The 21,959-nt window shown below is 40.7% G+C and overlaps 1 protein-coding gene across 5 annotated transcripts in view; it reads left to right on the plus strand.

The window, feature by feature from the left end:
* The window catches only part of ATP2B1 (ATPase plasma membrane Ca2+ transporting 1), an 85,646-nt gene that overhangs the window by 46,305 nt on the left and 17,382 nt on the right, over positions 1–21,959 (plus strand). For all 5 annotated transcript variants that reach the window (XM_042466600.1, XM_042466602.1, XM_042466604.1 and 2 more), the window contains exons 4-11: positions 1,195–1,449; positions 1,554–1,679; positions 9,887–10,030; positions 12,746–12,784; positions 16,943–17,098; positions 18,359–18,573; positions 19,744–19,986; positions 21,156–21,397. In XM_042466600.1, coding sequence (XP_042322534.1) covers positions 1,195–1,449; positions 1,554–1,679; positions 9,887–10,030; positions 12,746–12,784; positions 16,943–17,098; positions 18,359–18,573; positions 19,744–19,986; positions 21,156–21,397 — 1,420 coding nt within the window. The remainder of the gene's footprint in view (positions 1–1,194; positions 1,450–1,553; positions 1,680–9,886; positions 10,031–12,745; positions 12,785–16,942; positions 17,099–18,358; positions 18,574–19,743; positions 19,987–21,155; positions 21,398–21,959) is intronic.

The raw sequence follows: 21,959 nt of genomic DNA on the forward strand, positions 1-21,959 counted from the left end.
TAAATTGGTTTCTTTCATACATTTATATAGAGTGTGAATGAAAAAAAATGTCCACAAGGTTAGGATCAGACCTCAGAAGTACTTTAAATGTAGTGTGTGACAAATGATAAAATTGTTGTGGCTACTTGCTGTCTGCTTTCCACAAAAGCATGCCCCTGTCAACACAAGATGAAGAGGATTATAGGATGGCTCTCTTAAGTGTTCCCTTTCCCCCACAATACAGCTTCAGTATTCTCAGACTCTGGCATTAGCTGGGCAAAAAAAGAAGGGAGCACTACAGTTTTAAAAAATCATTTGTTTGCCCTCAGCTGCTTCTCCCCATATCCCTGAAAACTTGAAGTCCAGCACAATAAGTAAAGGACATAAGGGTCCTTTCTTCAAATTCCATCCCCCATTATATAATCAGATGCATTTAATATGAATAAACCTACAGTGCTGTAACATAATTATGCATTGATGAAAGAATATTTGGAGTTCTTTCAAGCCAGGAGTGGGGCCAAATTCACCATAACCCACCAGTGTGGTAGCAAGAAAAAAAATCCTCCAAAGAAGCAGTGCCATTCCACATGCATTGTTTTGAAACCAGTTAGCATATCTGGCAGGCTAATTGGCTTTAAAGCAAGTTGCATATTTCTGTATGGTTTTGTTTTAAGTCAGAAATACTTATATTAAAGGTATTTTTTGCCATGCTGACAAATTTTGGTTTGGCATAGCAGCAAGAAAAGGTTTAAAATTATTTATGTACCACTGGATGTTAGTGATATGTCAACAGCAGTGGGAGGGTACATGCGGGCTGTGAGCCACAAGTTGGCTGTCAATGTCTTAAGCAAAACATGATTCTAAATTGTATGCAGAACAACACTGTTTATATTGATGTGCCTTCATGTCAACTGTTGACATATGGCAACCCCATGTATGTCATAGTATTTACTGTACTTACACAAGGAATACTAAGAGGTGGTTTGATATGACCTTCCTCTGAAATATAGCTTACACCTGGCAGTCATCCTTCCAAGTATTAAGCAGGCCTGACTACCTGATATCTTAGGGGTATCAGAATCTAAATACTGAATAATCATATATGCTCTTGATATGGGAATACTCTTAACCGAATTGGTAACTTGTATTACCAGGATCTGAATGATTGCAGTTTTCATACTAATACAGAATATTTCAATGTTTGTTGTTTTACAGTATGTGGAACAGTATCAGTTGGAGAAGAAGAGGAAGAAGGTGAAACAGGATGGATTGAAGGAGCTGCAATCCTCCTTTCTGTTGTTTGTGTGGTATTAGTCACAGCTTTCAATGACTGGAGTAAAGAGAAACAGTTTAGGGGCTTGCAAAGCCGCATTGAACAAGAACAGAAGTTTACTGTCATCAGGGGTGGCCAAGTCATCCAGATTCCTATAGCTGACATTGTTGTTGGTGATATTGCACAAGTAAAATATGGTAAATACACCAATTTATTTTATTTATACCCTTGCTAATTTGTTGAATTATAAGTAAGTTAAAAAGTAGCTTAAGTTAAAAGTAGTTTCTGGCTTCTTTTTTAGGTGACCTTTTACCAGCAGATGGTGTACTTATACAAGGAAATGACCTCAAAATTGACGAAAGCTCACTGACTGGAGAATCTGATCATGTTAAGAAAACATTGGATCGAGATCCTATGTTGCTCTCAGGTGGGTGATCAGATGATAGCTAAGATCTGGGTAATGAGGTATTTTGGAAACTGGACAAAGTTTCCTACTTCTAGAACTAGGTTATGTGAAACATTGTCTTCCCAGGTAACAGTGTGCTATGATCTGGTGCTCTTATGTATTATGTATTACACTTTTAACCTCCCTGGGAGCAAAAAGATGGGTCTTAACAAGAGGTAGGATTTCAGATATACAAGCATCCTTTAATGTGATTAGTTTAACCAAGTGTGTGTAGGTGCATTGTATCTACTTTACATAAGATTAAACATAGAACAGTTTTACTTGAAACTGACAGTGCTGATTCAGTGACTCTCTGAATTTTGTCCTTGTAAACAAAACACATTAATTAGTTGTTTAATACCTTTAGACTGAAATGAAAAAGTGAAATGCTGTGAGTGGTAAATCTTATAAAATGAGTTGTACAATTAAAACTACAAAAATGCTATAGAATAATCTGTGGTTGTACAGTGCACCTGCGGCTTATGCCGAAAGCTGCTTGCCATAAACGACAATGGTGCACCTGCTAGTGTCATGCACACCATGCTGCCACCATGTGCACGAGCCCCATTATTTTAAATGGGCTCAAGCATTTGCGTAAGTTCCCTAACGCAGGAGTGGAATGGATCCCCCTTGTAAGGGAAGGGCGCCCTGTAGTCTAGTTCTTTGAATTGAATGTTAGTTCCTACAGTTATTTAATTTCAGTGCTACTTTTGAATTAATTCTAAGCTGCTCAAGTTTTATATATTTATTCATTCATTCATTCACAAATCACCTTAGGTATTCCATTACTCTTACCAAACTCAGTTCTCTTTTGCTGTCTCTGAGAGTCTTTGCTCCCAGAGTGTGTATGACAGATTTTTTTAAAGAAAAAGAGGAAATCTGTAGACCCTCTAAGTTGATATCAAGCACTCCTCCCTCTAACCAGCTATATTTGAGCGTCATCTCAACCAGCACTCACTACCTGAGTTTGCTGTTTTGTCTATATGTCCCTTCAAATTGCCTGTTGACTTAGGGTGATCCCATGAATTTCATAGGGTATTTTTAGGCAAGGAATACTCAGAGGTGATTTGCACCTGATATTCATTGGCAGTCTCCCATCCGAGCACTAACCAGGGCTGACCTACTTAACTTCCAGGATCAGACAGGATCTGGTGCCTTTAGGGTATTTAGACATGTAAAATTTTGCATAGTTCTATATTGCTCAGTGTTAGAATTATTTTAGACTAGATTTTTAAACTGTTTAAATGATTATTATGCCAGTGGTACCCCGGGATACGAATGCACCGCCTTACGAAATTTCCGGGTTACGAAAAAAATCAATTGAAAAAAACTGTTCCGGGTTACGAAGGTTATTTCGGGTTACGAAAGAAATTTTGGTGCTTTTCGGCGCTTTTTCGCACCAAATCGCGGCTTTTCCCCATTAGCGCCTATGGGTTTTCGGCTTGCGAAAGCTTTTCGGGTTACGAACGCGGCGGCGGAACGAATTAAATTCGTAACCCGGGGTACCACTGTACTCATGTATACATCGAGAAATTTAGGTCAAAAGACTGACCCAAAAAACATGGATCGACTTATACATGGGTCCATGGGTAATTGACCCGACCTTCTCCCCAGTGGGGCTGCCTCCGCAAGGGACAGACTGGCTGGGGAGAGGCTATGAAGGGCGATCACACACCCAGAAGCCTCTTGGGAGCCAGGCTTCTTCCCCCGGGAAGTAGTCTGGCTTTGGAGAGGCTGAGCTTGGGATCGCTTGCCTAGAAGCCTCTCCAAAGCCAGGCTTTTTCCCCCGGGAAGGAGCCTGGCTTTGGAGAGGCTGTACTCAGCGATCGCGCACCCAGAAGCCTCTCCAGCGCCAGGCTTCTTCCCCCAGGAAGGAGCCTGGCTTTCGAGAGGCTGGGCTCAGTGATCGTGCGCCCAGAAGCCTCTCGAAAGCAAGGCTTCTTCCCCCAGGAAGGAGCCTGGCTTTCAAGAGGCTGGGTGGGGCATTCGCTCAGCCTTGCTGTGGAGAGGCTGTGCAGGGCGAGTGATCGCCCTGCAGCTTGTCCACAGCCCCACTGCCACAGGAACTTTGACCCCTGACTTATCCACAGGGCATACCAAAATCCATACTTTTGCCCCCAAAAGTTGACCTCGGCTTATACATGAGGTGGACTTATAGTCGAGTATATAGGGTAATGAATTTATTGGAACCCTGCCCCTTAATGAGCAAACCTTCTTATGAACTTATCTGAATAACAGCACAGTTGATCCCTCTGGAGATTCTCACAGATTTACGGTCTTTTACCAGGAGTTCATTTATATTTCAGACCACAGAGCTGAATGCAGTAATTTTTTGCATTAAAATGCTTTGGGAGAGGGGATAGTATTTTTAATTGTGCAAATACGAAATATGGTCCTATCACTTGTGGAATATGTTCCAGTTCAGGGTGTCACAATGTAAGACAGTTCCTTTTCCAAAAATATTTCCCACCCTAAGCAGTATAGTATCATTTGGTTGATTTACAGTTTGGTTGACTGTTACAGTAAAATAGGCCTGTTAAATCATTACACGAAACAACATTTTTATTTTGCTATCCAGTATAATTTTAGTTAAATTAGCATTAAATTAACCATAGTGCAAAAGGGTCATCTAAGGGGTGCACAGCTCAGATCCTGGTGAGAGCCACTTTTATCTGCTACATTTGCAAGGTTCTACGTCTACATTAAATACGAAAAGCTCTTCTGTTACAATTTGTGTTCAACACCTGCTGTTAATTCTCTAATCTATGCACCTAATAGTAGTAGTCTTTCTCTTACCTCTACTAACTATCATCTTCCTCTGAACAGCCCATAGCATATGTTGTACATTGTCTGGATTACTACTGGTAGACACAGCTACTCTCCCCCCCCCCCCCTCCATCTCTGCATATGAGCTTCTTATCCCATCCTCACGTAGGTTGCTGTGTTCTTACTAAACAACAGTCTGCTCATATCTCCATTTATTCCCCCCTCCTTTCAGCACCATCTGTTCCTCTCCTTTTCTTTTAGTGTTTGCTCCATTTCTTCCATTCTATCTTGCTCCTTAAGTCTAATCTATTGTGCAACACCACAAAAGGTTTTCACTAATTGCAGTATATGAATTGCTAGGAATTCTGGCCAACAAGATAGTTCACTGGCCTCTAGCAAGCAAGTTAAAATATGCATTATCACCATCATGCATAAGTGGTATTTGTGTTTAATCAGCCTATGAACACTTCTTTTTTGCAGAATAGGGCTTGTACTATATAAGTTAAGAGTCTTGTAGCTGTAGAGCAGGTTTGGTAGTACCTTTTAACAGACTGGGGGCCCATTCAGAACTACACAGTTATAGTGCTATTATTCCACTTTAACTGCCATAGTTCTGTCCTGTGGAATCCTGGGACTTGTAGTTTGATGAGGCACTTGAGTACATTGGCTGAAAATTCCAAATGTCCCTGCCTACACTGCATCTCCCAGGATTCCATAGGATGGAACCATGGCTGTTAAAAGAGAATAATAGTGGTATAGTTTTATAGTGAGAATGGGCCCTGGGTCTTTTTTTCTTCTTCCTTTTTTATAGGACATTTGACTAGTTAGGATATCAGAGTGGGTGGTTAACCTCCTGCCCCAGCTACTTGGCTGAATCTAAAAGTCCACTTTACAACACTTGGATTTTTAGATTTTTTTTTCCAGAGGGGTATGTCACCAGAAATTGCAAACAGATATTTCAGTCTCTCAAAGCCAAAGGAAAAAAAATAATTGAATAAGATGTAGAATTAGAAAGTACATGTGCAACATTAAGGAGAAATTATACTCAGTGAAAAAGAAGCACTTTCCTTCTTGGTATGATTTTTTTAGGTTTTGGTTTTGAAGAGACCATAATTGAAATATGGGGTGCATGAGGAAAAGGAAATCAAGTATGTGTTCCATTTATTGAGGACACATTTTAAAAAGATTATGGTCTGTAACAGATGAACAGACACTTGTTTTTGTTGTTGTTGTTGTTGTTGTTTTTGTTCTCCAGATGTGCTTTACAGTGGTGCTCCCCTAAGAAGATACAGCAGTTGGCTCTCCTTATTCATGGATTTTTTTTTTTATCCACAGATTCAAGCATCCACGGCTTGAAAATATTCTCAAAAAGTATAAATTCCAAAACCTTGATTTTCCATTTTATATAAGGGACACTATTTTACTGTGACATTGTATTTAATGGAACTTGAGCAGCCACAGATTTTGTTGTCCACAGGGGGTCCTGGAACCAAACCCCAATGGATAATAAGGGTCCACTGTAAAGTATATTAGCACTATGCACTCCTGTATGCATAAATGGGCTTTGCAGTAGTTGAATTTTGAAATCACCAAAGCAGTAATGACTTCTAGAGGGGGAATTGATAACAAAGTTGCAGTTATCTTAGTGGAAAGATTGTTTGTATACAGTTGATACTCCAGTCCAGAAAAATTATGTTTATCGTGTGGAGTGAATAAAATTGTGTTTACAGAGATGAGCGCACAGCTACCTAGTTCATATCCACATGCCTTGATTAATGCAATATCAGTCTGATGTCCAGTTGCATCCAGTATTCTTATATTGCTTGAGCATGTGGATCTTTAACTGTAACTCATGGGTTTAGGCACAGGGATTTATTCTATCATAATTGTAGACTGAGACCTTGATTAGTCATGACACAGAATAAAGTGAATGCATTCTGTTTTCAGGGTCTACTGAACATCATTAACTCAGTCTGATCTCTCTTTGAGGCTTGTTCTGTGGACCCATACAGCATCTGAACAAGGCATAGACATTCAAAGCTGAAAAGGTGATATGTAAGATTAGAACAGGGTGATATCTAAGATTAGAACAGCTATTGAATTATCTGATGGTACCCAACAGTACCTTGTTTGCACTCAATGGGACTAGCCATCAGATGGGTTCTGTGGGAATGCAAAAGTGGAAGTTATAGATAAGACACCTTGAAGGTGTAATGTTGGAAGCTGACGGAAACTGAAAGCACTGAAACAGTGCATCTGCATGTCAGGCTTAACTGCTGCCAATCTCTTGTTATCAAAGCTGCTGGAAGGCTTTCCAGGCCTACAAATTAATCCTGTCTTTGCACGAATCCTTGAACAGAAACTGCTAGTGTGCTATTCTGTATCCAGGTTGGAAAGTCAGTGTCACAGATCCTGAACCTAGTACAGTGGTACCTCGGGATACGAATTACCCAGCTTACGAATTTTTCGGGATACGAAAAAATCCCATAGGGATTTATTGTTTCGGGTTACGAACGTTTTTTCGGGTTACGAAAAAACGCCGGCGCTGTTTAAATGGAGCCGCGGCAGAGCCGCGGCTTTTTTCCCCATTAGCGCCTATGGCAATTCGGGTTACGAAGATTTTTCGGGTTACGAAATTAGCCGTGGAACGAATTAATTTCGTAACCCGAGGCACCACTGTACAGTATACAGTAGATGGTTCAGTATACCATTGGGGGAGGGGCAGATGATGCTAGAAATTGTGCCGGCACACGATGCTAAAAATTGTGCACAGTCCAAAAAGTATCCAGTGCTTAATGTAGATTTTTACTATGTTTAACATAGGGGTGGGAGTTATGCAGCCTTTCAGATGTTTCTAAACTTCAATTTCTAGCAGACCTAGTCACTACACCCAGTGGATGAGGAATGCCGGATGTTGTAGTTCAACAATTTTTGGAGGGCTGCATGTTTCCCTACCCTGCATTAGACAATCTTGCCGTAAAGAGTTCATAATTACATCTCCTTTAAACATTATTTCACTAGAGGTGTCTATCCAACTGTATAGGTTCATTTTATACTAAATTGACCTGTTTTGTGGGAATAAACACTCTTTTCTTACATCTTTGGTGAACTATAATTTCAGGCTACTGTACTTGAGCCTCTGTCTCTCTGCAACTTAACACAGCCACGTTTTTTCTTTTTTTAAAAAAACTAGCCTGATGTTGATGACCTCTGTATCAGTTAGAATATGGTAGCTATAAGAAAAGTGTTTGTTCTCCATGTAATGGTAACCAGTAAATGACCAGATTATAGGTCTGTTTTAAGTGAACCTGTCTGTAGAATCAGGAGATGACTGGTGTTCCCATTCTCATTCCCATCCACACCCAGACTCTCTCCAGTGTGAGAAAGGGGGACACCCAAGGATTGCAGCAGGAACTAAAATTTTAAGAATGTTCAGTTGTGCAGTATCAGAATGATAGAAGTGAGTATCTGCCAGAGGCTTGCATTCTGTTAGTACAGTGGTTGTCAACCTTTGGCTTTCCTAATGTTTTGGACTTCAACTCCCAGCATATAACAAGGGTCCACTCAGCAGCATGCCCAAATGATCAGGGATTCTGAGATCTGAAGTCTAAAATGCCTGGAGGACCCAAGGTTGAGAACCAGTCTGTTAGTGGCATACATAAGTGTAGGTCCAGCTGATATGCCTATACAGCGCGCCCACGTCATATGCGGGCGCGCTTTACGCGGCTTGAGCATATGCGCTCAAGCCGCGGGGAGCGCGCAGGGCAGAAGAGTGGCGCGTCCCATTCAATTGAATGGGTGCGCGCGCCCGTTGCACCCCACATGCCGCTGTGCATGAGCCACATTGTTTACAATGGGGCTTGAGCATAGGCGGAATTCGCCTTATGCGGAGGGATCCAGAACAGATCCCCGCGTAAGGTGAGGGCCCACTGTATAAGTCTCTCTTTTTTGGTTATGGTAGAGGTGGTTTCTTTTTCACTCTCTGCAGGAATCAGCCCCACCCCAAATTTATCATAGAACCACTGCAGCCTCCACGACCATTGCATAGGCGTTGGAGAGCAATTGAGGGAGTGGTCGAAGAAGTATCTGTCTGCAAAATGATACATTGTCAACAGAGGCCTCTAGAGGACCCTGGCAAATCTCAGTGAATGTTATGCAATCATTATGTTTGAGTATGGGAACATAACCAGATCATTCTGCAGTCCTCCCCACGCTGTTTGCCACCCATGTGTGGGTGTTGAATGAATAGCTGTAGCTTACTTTTGACTGTAAAAATAATGACATGCTGTGCCATATTGGATCTTGGCTAGTGTGTGTGTGTGTGCATGCACTCATACTTTCATAGGTCTTATAACAGAAACAAGTTTGGCAAACTTGTGAAATATGGAACTGCCCCCATCCACCCCTATCTTACCTCCCTGCAGTCTGTCCCCAATGTGACACATGACACATGAGAAGGAAAATGCAGCTTGACCGCAGGAGAAATAGTTGGGGAGTGGCAGCAAAAACAAAAAAGACAATAGTTCTATACTGTACATGTTCTCTCTTTTAACTTCTGAATGTTAAGCTCTTCTTTCCACACCATTACTATTGCAGGAAATTTGTTTTTTAACATGCAGAACTGCTGCTTTCCATTAATTTTGCTCTTGCTCCAAACAGTCTCACAAAATTGTTAGGCTAAAATGAGGATGGTGTCTAGTGTCTGCCTTGAGAAGCTTGAAAAAGAAGATATAAATATAATCGCTTATTAGACATTGGCCAATAACTGCTGGAAACTGAACCTTGTGTATTATTCAAATAAGGTCTTACCACTATCTGGAAATCAGCAGCTGCAAGATTTTCAAATGGCTTCTGTTTATTGAGTGGTCTAGAGTTGACTCAGAATATTTGAGGCGTTCTAAAGTCATTGTATTTTTTGAATTGTCTTTTTTTGTTGTTGTTCCAACTGTTGTGTATACAGTCGGCCCTTCTTATACATGGATTTTTTTATACATGGATTCAAGCATCCACGATTTGAAAATATTAAAAAAAAAGTTTAAATTTCAAATATCAAACCTTGATTTTCCATTTTTTATAAGGGACACCATTTTGCTATGTCATTATATTTAATTATTTTGAGCATACACTGATTTTGTTATCCACGGGGGATCTTGGAACCAAACCCCAGCATATAACAAGGGTCCACTGTACTTGTAAAAACAGTAGTGAACAACATTTTTGGTTTATCTGTCCTAGCCACCTAGACAGTGGTGAAGGATTATGGGAATTGCAGTCCAAAACAAACCGGTCAATAGTTGCTGACAACCTGCTGTGAAGCATCAGTAGAACTTTAAACACAGAGGAATTGTGCAATTATAGCATGTTTTTCAGTAAATTAGAAAGATTCTCAACTTTCCACAAATGTAAACAATTTTGCATTTCAGGTACGCATGTAATGGAAGGTTCAGGAAGAGTGGTAGTTACTGCTGTAGGTATAAACTCACAAACTGGAATTATCTTTACCTTGCTTGGTGCTGGAGCTGATGATGATGAAGAAAAGAAGGAAAAGGAGAAAAAAGATAAGAAAAGTAAGCATGAAGTTTAAACATTTTAAATACGTGGACAATCCTTAGAGGTACATTGTGTTTGATAGCTAATGTTTTATAGAATTCTTCAGTTCAACAATGCAAAATCGATGGTTTAACTAAATACAAAATGAATGTGGACAAAACGACTCTGCTTCCCCACACCCACTATAACTGTGCAAGATAAATATGGAAATGAAACTATGAACTCTACTATCACTGAATTCTTTCCACGCCAACTTCAGCAGACGGTTCCAGCCACTTCAGCAAATCAGTTTTCACTTGAGTACTCTTAATAGTATCACAAGGATATGATATGTTAAGTGAGGTCTGTCAAGTAATGGGAAGCTCTACAGAATGTAGTGTAGAAGCAGCATCAGTCTAAAGCAGGTGGGGAATGTGTCCAACATCTGGAGAACTGCACATTCTCCCAACCCTCGCCTAAAAATATTCCGAATTTTATGAATTATGCCTGATGGAAGACTGCAATGTTCGGTGCAGCAATGCTTTTAGGCTGTTCTCTCTTTCATGATATGTATTCCTTCTAGAAGTTTTAAAAAAACTTTTGCCTACCCACCCAAAACCTTTGTACTGAGCATAAATATGTAGTACCAATTTGTTACATATGATCTGGGGGGAAATTCTAAGTGACAGACTTATTTTCAACACTGTCTTACACATATCATCTTTAATAAATGAGAATTTGAGAGTCAAATGGTAGACACACTGTTGTGAAGGGTTTGAGCTCTTATATTTGAATCCTATCTTACATGGTACCTTTGTGGGCAAAGAGGGAGCAGTAATCTTGAACTTCCCATTGAATTCAGTGGTGGTTTAACATACACTGTTTCTTTTACAAGTATAGAATTATGATGTTGGCGGGGGCTATGAAGTATGAGTGAATAAAATTATAACTATACGTCTGTGTGTCTGTTACATCCTGCCCACTCATTGTCACTTGTACTAGTGAGTCTCCATTGGAGGACGTATGCCAGCAAATATTGCTTCTTCCACTGACCTTTGTTTTTATAGGAGGAATTGGCAGCAAGGATATTTGTTACTATTTATTTAATTTATATCCCACCTTTTTCCTGGTGTGGGATGCAAAAAAGTACAGTTAAAAAAACTTCTTAAAGTAAAAGTTTAAAATACAATGAATTAACTATAATGTAAAAACAGAAATTAAAAACATAGTTAAAACAACATTAAAAAGCATTTAAAACATGATGAAATTTTTTAAAAAACAGCTCCTTTCTGCTTTCACTAAATGCCTCCTTAAATAAAAACATCTTCATCTGCAAGCAGAAAGAGAGCATGGACGGGGTCAACTGGACCTCTTGTAGAAGGGCATTTCATAGTCTGAGAGCTGTCATAGAGAAGGCTCTTTCTTGAGTCCTTACCCAGCCATGCCTATGAAGGCAGTGGGACAGAGAGAAAGTCCTCTCCTGCAGATCATAAGGCACATGCTGGTTTATGTAAGGAGATGTGGTCTTCCAGATAGACTGGACCCAAGCCTTGGGCTTTAAATGGTATGGATCAAAGCTGTGTAGGGCCATGAAAGACTTTGAATTCTGCCCAGAAACAGACTGGTAGCCAACGCAGCTGTTTCAACAAAGGGTCCCATGATCCCTGTATCCAGCCTCAGTCAGGGATCATGCTCAAGTTTTCAAACAGTTTCCAAAAGCAGCCCCATATAGAGCATTCTGTAGTAATCCAAACTGGATATAATCACTGCCACATGGGCATATTGAGAATAAAACTAATCATTTTACGAGTAGTGAAGTACCAATAAATATATCTGGGATCTTGTGACATTGAAATTTTTCCTGAATATTAAATAATTCTTAGACTTGAGCAGGAATCTAGAAATCTCATTGTGTTGTATAATATGTTGAACTCAATGCCTGAGATGATCGCAAAGGATGAAGTCACATGTCTTCCACAACTGTGATCTGGGTTGGGATTTTGATCTCATTCCTATTGCACTTAGTCTGAGACTATCAAAGTGGGAATCTTACTGCCTCCTTTGGCCTCTGAAGTGAGTGCAAATGGAGGGAGAAATCTTCCCTCTTGCAGGTTCATGGAAAATGAAGGTATTTTCCCTAATCCTGTGTACTTGCTGAATTTAATGATGTTCTTGCAAGAGCAAACTTATGTATGGACCTTTGAGGTTTGCAGCTGTTCAGTAGTAATAGTACATTTTGTATTACAACATATATCTGAAATACTTGTAGTTAGCAAGAAATTTGTGAAGTGTGAACCTGATATAATCTGATATTTCTTTACATTTTATTTGAATGAAAGGCATAGAGATGGTCTTTCAAGTGTTGCAGTACTGTTGTTCATTATAACCTAATGATGTAATCTGGATGTGAGATATATCAGAGTTTGGTGCAGTCATGCTGCACTTAATCTTACTAGAGAAATTAGTGAGTACAGTATAGAATACAGTTCCCATTATCATGATGGGAGTTGTAGTCTTAATAGATCTAGTCAGATGGATGAGGAAATCTGGAATGGACTGTTTTGCATAGCACAGCAGTAAGCACTTCCTGGTTAGATAAATTATAAACAGTAAACTTTGCTGGGTACCGGCAGTAAACTTGATGCTGTTGAACAATAACTTATATTTAAAAAGCAAAGACCAAAAAGTAAAGAAACAAATACAAGGTTTGGTGTTTCTTTAGCAGCCACTGTTTTTTGTTTTGTTTTTTGCAGGTAAAAAACAAGATGGTGCTATTGAAAATCGTAATAAAGGTAATGAACAGAACTTATTACATTAAGTTGATGAATGATACGATAGCATTCAGGCAAAACTGATACTTCCTATTTTAACTATTTTAATATGTTATGCTTAATCTTAGATCTAAAAGATGTGATTTGTCCCCACAATGTAGTATTAGGATGTTGATGTTGAACAGAGCCAGCAGAGGTCTACTTTTAAAGTGATGAAAATTGAGACATGAGGCTCATGGGATCATGTGTGATTTTACACATCCTTCCTCCACAACACCTGCTCCATTAGTTGATAATCTCTCCATTCTGTAAAGCCTTGTATGAACTTGAGTGTAATGTAGCCAGGATTCTTCCTTAATCTAGGGTTGTAGCTAGAGTTCCAAGTTACTCATGGCACTAAGATATGATGTGGGATAGGAGAATATGATTCTGGCATCTGTTGTGACAGCTCCTTTTCTTCTTTGTGGTCTCTGCAAAGCACACAAATGGGTTATTCTGTGTCTGCGTAGCATTTCCAGATCCTACTGGAATTGCTAGGGGAAACTTTTTGGCGGTAGCTCCGCCCACCCTCTATATAGGTAGGATGTCTTCCTGCCCTTTCTCAGTTCCTTTTGTCCGCTGCGTGAGTAGCTTAGGAACATCGCTTAGAATTGCTTCTTCCTTAGCTTTTGCTTTCGTTTACTGCGTTTGCTCTGACTTTGTTTGACTCTGACTACTCTTTGGATTTGGATTTGGACTTGGTTTTGGACTCTGATTAACAGTAACACTCAGACTTCTTGACAATTCTTTCTCTCAGTCCATGATGCATCCTCTGTCCTTGCTGAACCCGCCCAGACGGGATGTTGTTTTTGCTCAAGCCACAGGCACTTACTTTTTTCTCTTGATCCTTTGGAAGTCCACGGAGGCCATTTTGTTTCAACCTTCCAGCCTCTTGAACCTCTCTTGCTTCTTCCGAGGTCATCTGCCGCGTCCATCCCACTTCAGTCTCACTTTTCTTCAGCTTCCCAAGTGAAACCAGTCTGACCCATACAGTCAGTGTTTGCTATCTCCCTGCAAGTGCGCCCGTCGTTCCCGATACTGGTGACCACTCAGGACCTCCTGGCCCGCACCAGGACCAGGTCAGCCTCTTCTGAATCCGCAGTCTAGTCCATCTCCGACTATGTTCCGGCTCAACAGTCTCAGGCGCTCGCCTATCTCCAAGCCCCCTCTCCTTCAGATGACATTTTTTCCTTCTCAGAACAAATGATCCGGATGGGCAAAGCCCTAAAAATTGAAGTCCTCCACACAGACTCTCAAGCTCTTGATCCTATTGATGAAAGGATTCGGGACAAGGTCCCAACTCCAACCTCCACTGCATTCCTACCATCGATGTCCAGGATTGCAAAGAGTTCATGGCCCACTTTGTCCATGGCCCATCCTTCCACCAAGAAATTAGACAATCTCTACTGTATCACACCCTCAGAAGAGATTTGGCTCTTTGAACACCCTCGCATGAACTTGGCAATTGTGGAAGTCTCACAGATTCGCTCGGCCCTGAAGACAGCTTTGACCCCTAATGACAAAGAGGGTCGTAAGCTCGACACCATGACATGGAAATCCTATGCCTCCGCGGTCCTGGACCTCAAAATCCAGAACTGTTCAATGTGTATGCCTGCCTACCAACAGCAACTTTGGGAGAAAGCTCTTCCCTTTTACGAAGACCTCCATGAGGACAAAAGACAGCCATGGCCATCCAAGCAGAAGCTCATGCACTATCCTCGCACCAGATCTCAGCAGCCCAACACTCGGCTGACTGCACTTCCCGACAACTCTCGGGCGCCCTGGCCCTCCAACGCCATGCCTGGCTAAGGTCCTTAGACCTAATGTCTCAAGCCAAACAGACCATTGAAGAACTTACCTTCAATGCCACGGGACTGTTCCACAAGGAGACTGATGAGAAGCTTAACTTTAAAAACAAAATGAAGAGCACAGGCCGCAAATACAGTATGTTCCCTCAGACACCCTTCTCGATGAAGTGTGCTCCTTGCATCAAAAAGGGGCCATCGTGCCTGTCCCTCAGTCCCAGACCCAACATTGTCTCTTCTCCAGATACTTCATTGTCTCCAAAGCCACAGGTGGCCTCCATCCCATCTTGGACTTGTGTTTTCTCAACTCTTTCATTGCCTATAAACATTTTTGCTTGGTAACCTTGGCTTTCATCTTGCCTCTCCTACAGGAGTCACAATGGTTCGCCACCTTGGATCTTCGGGATGCTTATTTCCCTATCAGCATCCGAGAGGACCACCGGGACCTCCTCAGCTTCTCTGTCGGCCCCAACTTCTTTTGGTACTGAGTACTGCCCTTTGGACTCTGCACTGCATCAAGAGTTTTCACAAAGTGCATGGCGGTTGTAGCTGCATACCTCCACCAACAAAACATCATCATCTTTCCTTACCTCATCAATTGGTTGTTTGTGGCCCTTTCCAGGCAGATGCTCATCTCCCATCTTGAGTCGGTACTCTCTCTCCTTCATCACTTGGGACTCATGATCAACAGAGAAAAGTCCACCCTCTGCCCAAATGAGCAGGCGTGCTTCATTGGGGCCACCTTGAACTCCACGACCTGCAGAACATACCTCCCTTATGACAGGTTCCTCAATCTCTCCGGTCTACAATTTGTCGCTACCTTGCCTTCCGGCGCATCACTGAGCGAACAGCTCAGGTCGCCCTCGGCCATATGGCATCCACGACATATGTGATGCTGTGGGCCTGCTTCTGCATGTGTCCCTTCCAGTCATGGCTCCTCTGTCTTCGACCCTGCCTTTGACGATCCACGGAAGTGGATCACCGTCCCAAGGCCTCTCGCCCACTCTCTCCGCTGGTGGCTCAACCCTCACAATGTCTTGATAGACATTCCCTTTGTGTCTCCACAGCCACAGACCTCACTGACCACCGATGCCTCAAACACGGGCTGGGGAGCCCATATCAACAACCTCTCAGTCCATGGGAGATGGTGTCCCAAAGAACGCCAACTTCACATCAACGCACTTGAGATGTTGGCGGTACAAAAAGCACTGAAGGCCTTTGAGCCCTATTTGCGGAACCAGGTCATCCTCCTCCTCACGGACAATAGGACTGTGATGGGTTCTTTAGTTTGGCATGTGCAGCCTGACTCCAGTTGTGGCAGGCAGACAGGGACAGGTTTAAAACAACACAGAAACAGATTTATTAAATACAATACATATAAGAATATAATAAATTTGAATATAGGCTCCCCACTATCATAGGCAGTTCTCTTTTCCCTCAGAGCCAAAACTCTGTTTCTTATCAGCTTAAAACCCTGTATGTGTCAGATCAACACCCTGTCAGTGCCAGCTGCAAACTCTGTCTAAATTTCTGCTTTTGAGCTGGAGCCTCCTTTCACAGCAATTTTGAGCTGCAGTTAGGTGATTTGAAGCTAAGTCTGCCTAGTACTTCGTTCCCACCTGTTAACCATCGTTTTGTTCTAAGAGATTCATGTTATTCTAACGTCTCTGTTACTTCTAAGCCAATTAGTTGCAAGGATTGAATGAGATCCAAGGAACTACATGTTCTGACTTGGCTTTATCACCAAAGATTTATCCTGATGTGTCTCTTGCCCCTATGTCCTGGTCCTGTAGGATATAAAGTTAACTAAGAAGGGGTAGAGAAGAATATCTGCTGTCTGTATGCTAGACATCTGCAGAAAGTAGGTATAGTGTAGTTTTAAATCCTAGCATGGAAGAAGCAAATCCCCTTTGCCTTTTGAGTACTCTGAATTTCAGAAAACCTGGAGGAAAGGATTGTGTCATGTTGCCCTTTTCCTTTAGGACTTTGCAGAAGACCAGGCAAACACCATTCCTTGTCCCAGCGGTTTCTGACATTTATAGAATTTAGAATGGGGCATCTTTGTGTAGAGCAGGCCAGATGGGATGTGGAAAACACTTGCCGCTGGTCAGTGGTTTTGTTTACTGATATCAAATTTACTGCTGCGCAGACATTAATATGTCATTTAATCTTGGGAGTTTTGGCTGTATTAAGTTTAAATTTTAAAATAAAGCAGATTTTTCAGACTGACTTCTACCTTAGAGGCAGAATACATTTCAGTGAATAAATCTTTTACATTGATGGTTACTCTAGAATGTGTGGACAGACTCTATATATTGTGTTTTTGTAAACTTAGCAAAGGCTCAGGATGGTGCAGCTATGGAAATGCAGCCCCTGAAAAGTGAAGATGGTGCCGATGGGGATGATAAAAAAAGAAACAATATGCCCAAGAAAGAGAAATCAGTTCTGCAAGGGAAACTCACAAAGTTAGCTGTTCAGATTGGCAAAGCAGGTATGACTTTTCCATTTTTTATTCTACTTAGAATAAAACTTATTTAATACTGCTATTTTTGTGAATAACTACTAGCATCAGTGTGCGGTACTTAACTTCAGAGACAGTGCTAAACTTAGGATGTTAAAGGTGATTCTCAAACATCAACATTTTACTTGGTGCACTTGGTGTGGTATCTTAATTGGACATTATATCAAAAGGTGCTAATATCTCTGCTTCATTTAATGTATTTTTAGAAGTTATGTCATGCCTTTTTTGCATAAATTGAATTCATTGTGGATTAAGCAAGAGTAGATCATACAATAAGTCAAAAGTAGAGTTTATTTCTGTGCAGACAGCCCCTGAAGGAGCGGCCTGCAGCCACCGCCATCATCAGCAGATCAGGGCTATGGCAACCATGAACCTGATCGGTCTTTTCCATGGCGCAAAAAGGAGCTGCAAAAACGGCTCATTTTTGCACTCTGGAAAGGGCACCATAGCCACCGGCGCTGCAGCTTTACAGTGCTCCTTTGGTGCTGCATCATCTTAATGCAGCACCAGAGGAGCACCATGACAGCATGTGCCATGTGGTGCGGCACATGGCATCATGCTGGCCTGGAGGTGAAGCCGGGGCTCCGTCCCCAGGCCAGCATGATGCCACATGCCGCACCACATGGTACGTGGTGGGTGCCAAGCCCCAACGCCACCCCCAGGCCGGCCTTTCCCACCAGTCTGCACAGTCCCTATATTTTGTCCCTGATGTCTTAAGGGATACTGATGTTCCTGGTGTCTTCTGATATTGAATTTATCTTTTCTTATAGTTGCTGCACACTACGTAAATCTTGCTGTGCTATTTGCTACAAAACCAAAATCTTCTAAATGATCAGTCACTGTCACTTCAGACCTCTTGAATTTGTGTGTGCTTAGGGTCTTCCCACAAGTGTGCTCCAAGTTACAATTATTTTGAACATAATTTACCAATAGATTGTTCATTCACTCTGTTGAGAGAGAACCTTTGTAATCTCTTTGCAGCCTTGATTGCCTTGAATAATTTGGTGTCATCCATACACTGGGCTACCTTGCACTCCTAACTCCAGATACATGTGTGTAAACATACTGGTTCAAGTACAGTATTTGAGAGATTTGCAAGAAGCATTCAACTTGAAATCTTCAGTCAAACAAAACTTTATATTAAAATTGAGAGTAGACATTAGAAACTTATTTGCTAAAATGTATGTCCATAATGATGAATTAACTAGTTTTCCTTTTTTTTTATACAAGGATTATTGATGTCTGCTGTCACAGTCATCATTCTTGTATTGTATTTTGTAATTGATACCTTCTGGGTCCAAAAACGTCTTTGGCTTGCAGAGTGCACACCAATATACATTCAGTATTTTGTGAAGTTCTTCATCATTGGTGTTACTGTTCTGGTTGTGGCAGTTCCAGAGGGTCTTCCACTTGCAGTAACTATCTCACTGGCTTACTCTGTAAAGGTATGTGTGAAAATGTAGTTGCTGTACACTAGTATGATAGATGGTGTAGATGCCAGTGGTGGTTAGAACTAGAGCCAGCTTCTTCCATCATCCATTCAGTTGCTGTTGCACCCTACAAACACCCTGTATTGTCTCTAGCAAAATCACACAACCTATTCCTCCATCCGTTTCCCCTCACCGCCTATCAGAGGTATTAACCCCCACAAAGACAAGAATCCAGATCTGATTTTTGATCAGATCTGGGATTTGGCTTCTTGCATTTGTCTCTTACAGTTCTGGAATGTGTGTGCATGCACATATTTGTATAAATATGCATGCCACCACTTTGAGAACTTCTGCCAACCTTCTCTTTTTCCTTTATGGGAGTTTTTCCCTGTGCTCAACTTCTTGTAGGACAGGAGGTTTGGGGCAGTAGAAAAGAAAAAAAAAAATCTATGCCTGCTTCCTCAGACACCCCTCACTTTTGGCAACTAGGTGATCTAAAGTGAGGACTTTACAAGGGACATGTGGGGGTACATGCCACCAGAAACAAAAAAAATTGAAATTATTGCTTGTGGAGTTTTTTTTTATTTAACCATACGGCTTTTAAAAAAACCCTCTTGCTTCTCTTCGCCTTCTCAGGGGTGTGAAGTGGTGGAAAGGAGTTCAGAGGTAACAAGGAGTTCACAGTTAACAAGTTTGCCCTAAAGGGTTTTTAAAATTCATCTTGCACCTAAAAGAAGAGCTCATAAGAGGAAACTGCAGAGTGGCAAAAGAGAAAGTGTAGAGTAGCACAAACGAAATTGTGCATGAGAGAGTAGTGCTGTTTGTTAGAGCCCTAGCTACAGCATAAGTAGAAAAGGAAATTAGAAGAGAAGGAGGCATGGCTTCAGGATGAGGGGAGTCTAAGAGGGGGCAATGAAGTCCACATGAAAAAGTTCCATGAGTACCATCTAGCATGGAAGCTAGTGGTTCAGCAACCCTCCACTTCTCTAATATTTGTAATGAGCTTATTTCTTCATAAGTTATGTTGTTTCATTTTGTCTTTGTCTAAGTAGATAGCTTAAATATGAGATTTCCAGTGTGTGCTTGGCTAGGAATCCTAGCTTGGACAGGGGCATCGAAAAGTAGATTCTAGAATTGCTTCAGTACTCTTCAGACTGACTTGATTTTTTTTATATATATATATAGAAAATGATGAAAGATAATAACTTGGTCAGACATCTGGACGCTTGTGAAACAATGGGAAATGCAACAGCCATTTGCTCAGATAAAACAGGAACATTGACAATGAACAGGATGACAGTAGTCCAGGCTTATATCAGTGAAAAACATTATAAAAAAATCCCAGAGCCACAAGCTATTCCTGAGAAAACTTTGTCATACCTTGTAACAGGAATCTCTGTCAATTCTGCTTATACTTCCAAAATATTGGTAAGTGCAAATTGAAAGGCTTAAAATGTAACAGATATGATTTGTTTCTGTAAGGTTAACTTTAACATCCCAGAGTTCAAGCATAAGCTCAGCATCTTTTGAAATCAGTGGGCCCTCATAGTGTTTACATTTAGTTGGTAGAGAGATCTTGTAGCACCTTTGTGACTAACTGAAAGAAAGAAGTTGGCAGCATGAGCTTTCATAGACTAAAGTCTACTTTGAACTCAGTGATTCTGTGATTTCTCACATGCATATGAGGAAGTAGACTTTATTCTACAAAAAGTCACGCTGCCAACTTTTTTCTTTCAATTAGTCTCAAAGGTGTTAGAAGATCTCTCTACATACTGATTCTAAAGGCTAACACGGCTATATCTTTGAATTCTGCATTTAGTTGGGTGAGATTGATAACATTGGTACACACACACACACACACACACACACACACACACACATATATATATATATATTAAAAGCACATTATTAAAATGTTGCTAACATAATGGATCAACTTTTCTGTAATTAATGCTAGTAGTATTTGGCTGAGATTTCATAGCTGGATAATGCATTAATAATTGGCTTCGTAGTGACATTCACAGTTACCACTATTCTGTAAAAGTATAATTTGGCTTGGTGTTCATCCCTTCACACAGATGTTGAAGATAAATACATAAATATATGTGTTTCCATTTTATTCATTCAAAAGCATCTTTCAATTTTTGAACCTATGCCCAATATTAAAATATAATTTTGATCTTATCACATGCTCAGAGAATTTTTAAAAAATATAAAGAAGGAATAAATGAAATAATTGGGTCCCTTAGACACTTTTGAGTTTAACTCTTTTTAAAATGAAAGATTTATATACTGTAATGTATATAAATCTTAACATGCACACTCTGACCTGAAGATGAATGACTTCTACAAAAATCCTATTATGTATTTTACATTCAGTTAAAAGTAGTTGCTATTTCACTTTTATAAAATACTTTCTGAGAATTGCGCATACTTTGAAACTAAACTAAAATGCCTGATTTCAGAATGTAACTGTTTAACTTTCAGTTGGTAGTTTCTGATTTAATAAACCCTGAGTTGCCAGTTCCTTGTTCTAGCATAATTTTTTGTTGAAATGGAAGCAAATTGCTTCTTAGTCGGTTTATTTTGTCTTGCAGCCTCCTGAAAAGGAAGGTGGTCTGCCTCGCCATGTTGGTAATAAAACTGAATGTGCCTTGCTGGGAATGGTTCTGGATTTGAAACGAGATTATCAGGATGTTAGAAATGAAATACCAGAAGAGGCACTCTATAAAGTCTACACCTTCAACTCTGTTAGGAAATCAATGAGTACTGTGCTGAAGAACTCTGATGGCAGTTTCCGGATATTCAGCAAGGGTGCATCAGAGATTGTACTTAAAAAGCAAGTTAACTTTTTGTATTCCTGTGTGATAAGATTTTTATACAATTCTTGAAATGACACCATCCGTTTGCCACTATTTAAACCAGTATTTTTTAATGTCTTCCAATAGCTTTTAGAACTGGTTGATTTAGAAACTTTTTCCCAATAAAAGGTTGGTATGAGCAAATCTGTTAAGACTGGAACTACTGTGGGACCTCCTGCTGCTGCTACAAATTGGTAGCAGTCACTGAAATTTTGGTAACAAATGTGGGAGGTCTCTGTAGTGCAGGTTGGTGCTAGAGCCTTCCCTTCTCCTTTTGTGTCCTTATTTTTGGACTGTAAGTCTAACTGCAGGGAATTGTCTAATTAACAATTTGTAAGCTGCTCTGAGAGCATTTCTAAAGATCAGGGTATAAATACAATTAACAACAGCAACAACAGTATAGTTCCAAAAGACTACAGGCCAGAATATCTGATTCACTTTCTGAAGCCCAGGAAAGGTTAAGGGGAGTGGGTTCCTGTGATTTTGACTGTACAGTTAGCAGTGACTGCCACCACTGATTCTGTGGTAGTAGTGCAGAAT

This window comes from Sceloporus undulatus, chromosome 5, assembly GCF_019175285.1.
Source record: "Sceloporus undulatus isolate JIND9_A2432 ecotype Alabama chromosome 5, SceUnd_v1.1, whole genome shotgun sequence".
NCBI classification, from domain to species: domain Eukaryota; kingdom Metazoa; phylum Chordata; class Lepidosauria; order Squamata; family Phrynosomatidae; genus Sceloporus; species Sceloporus undulatus.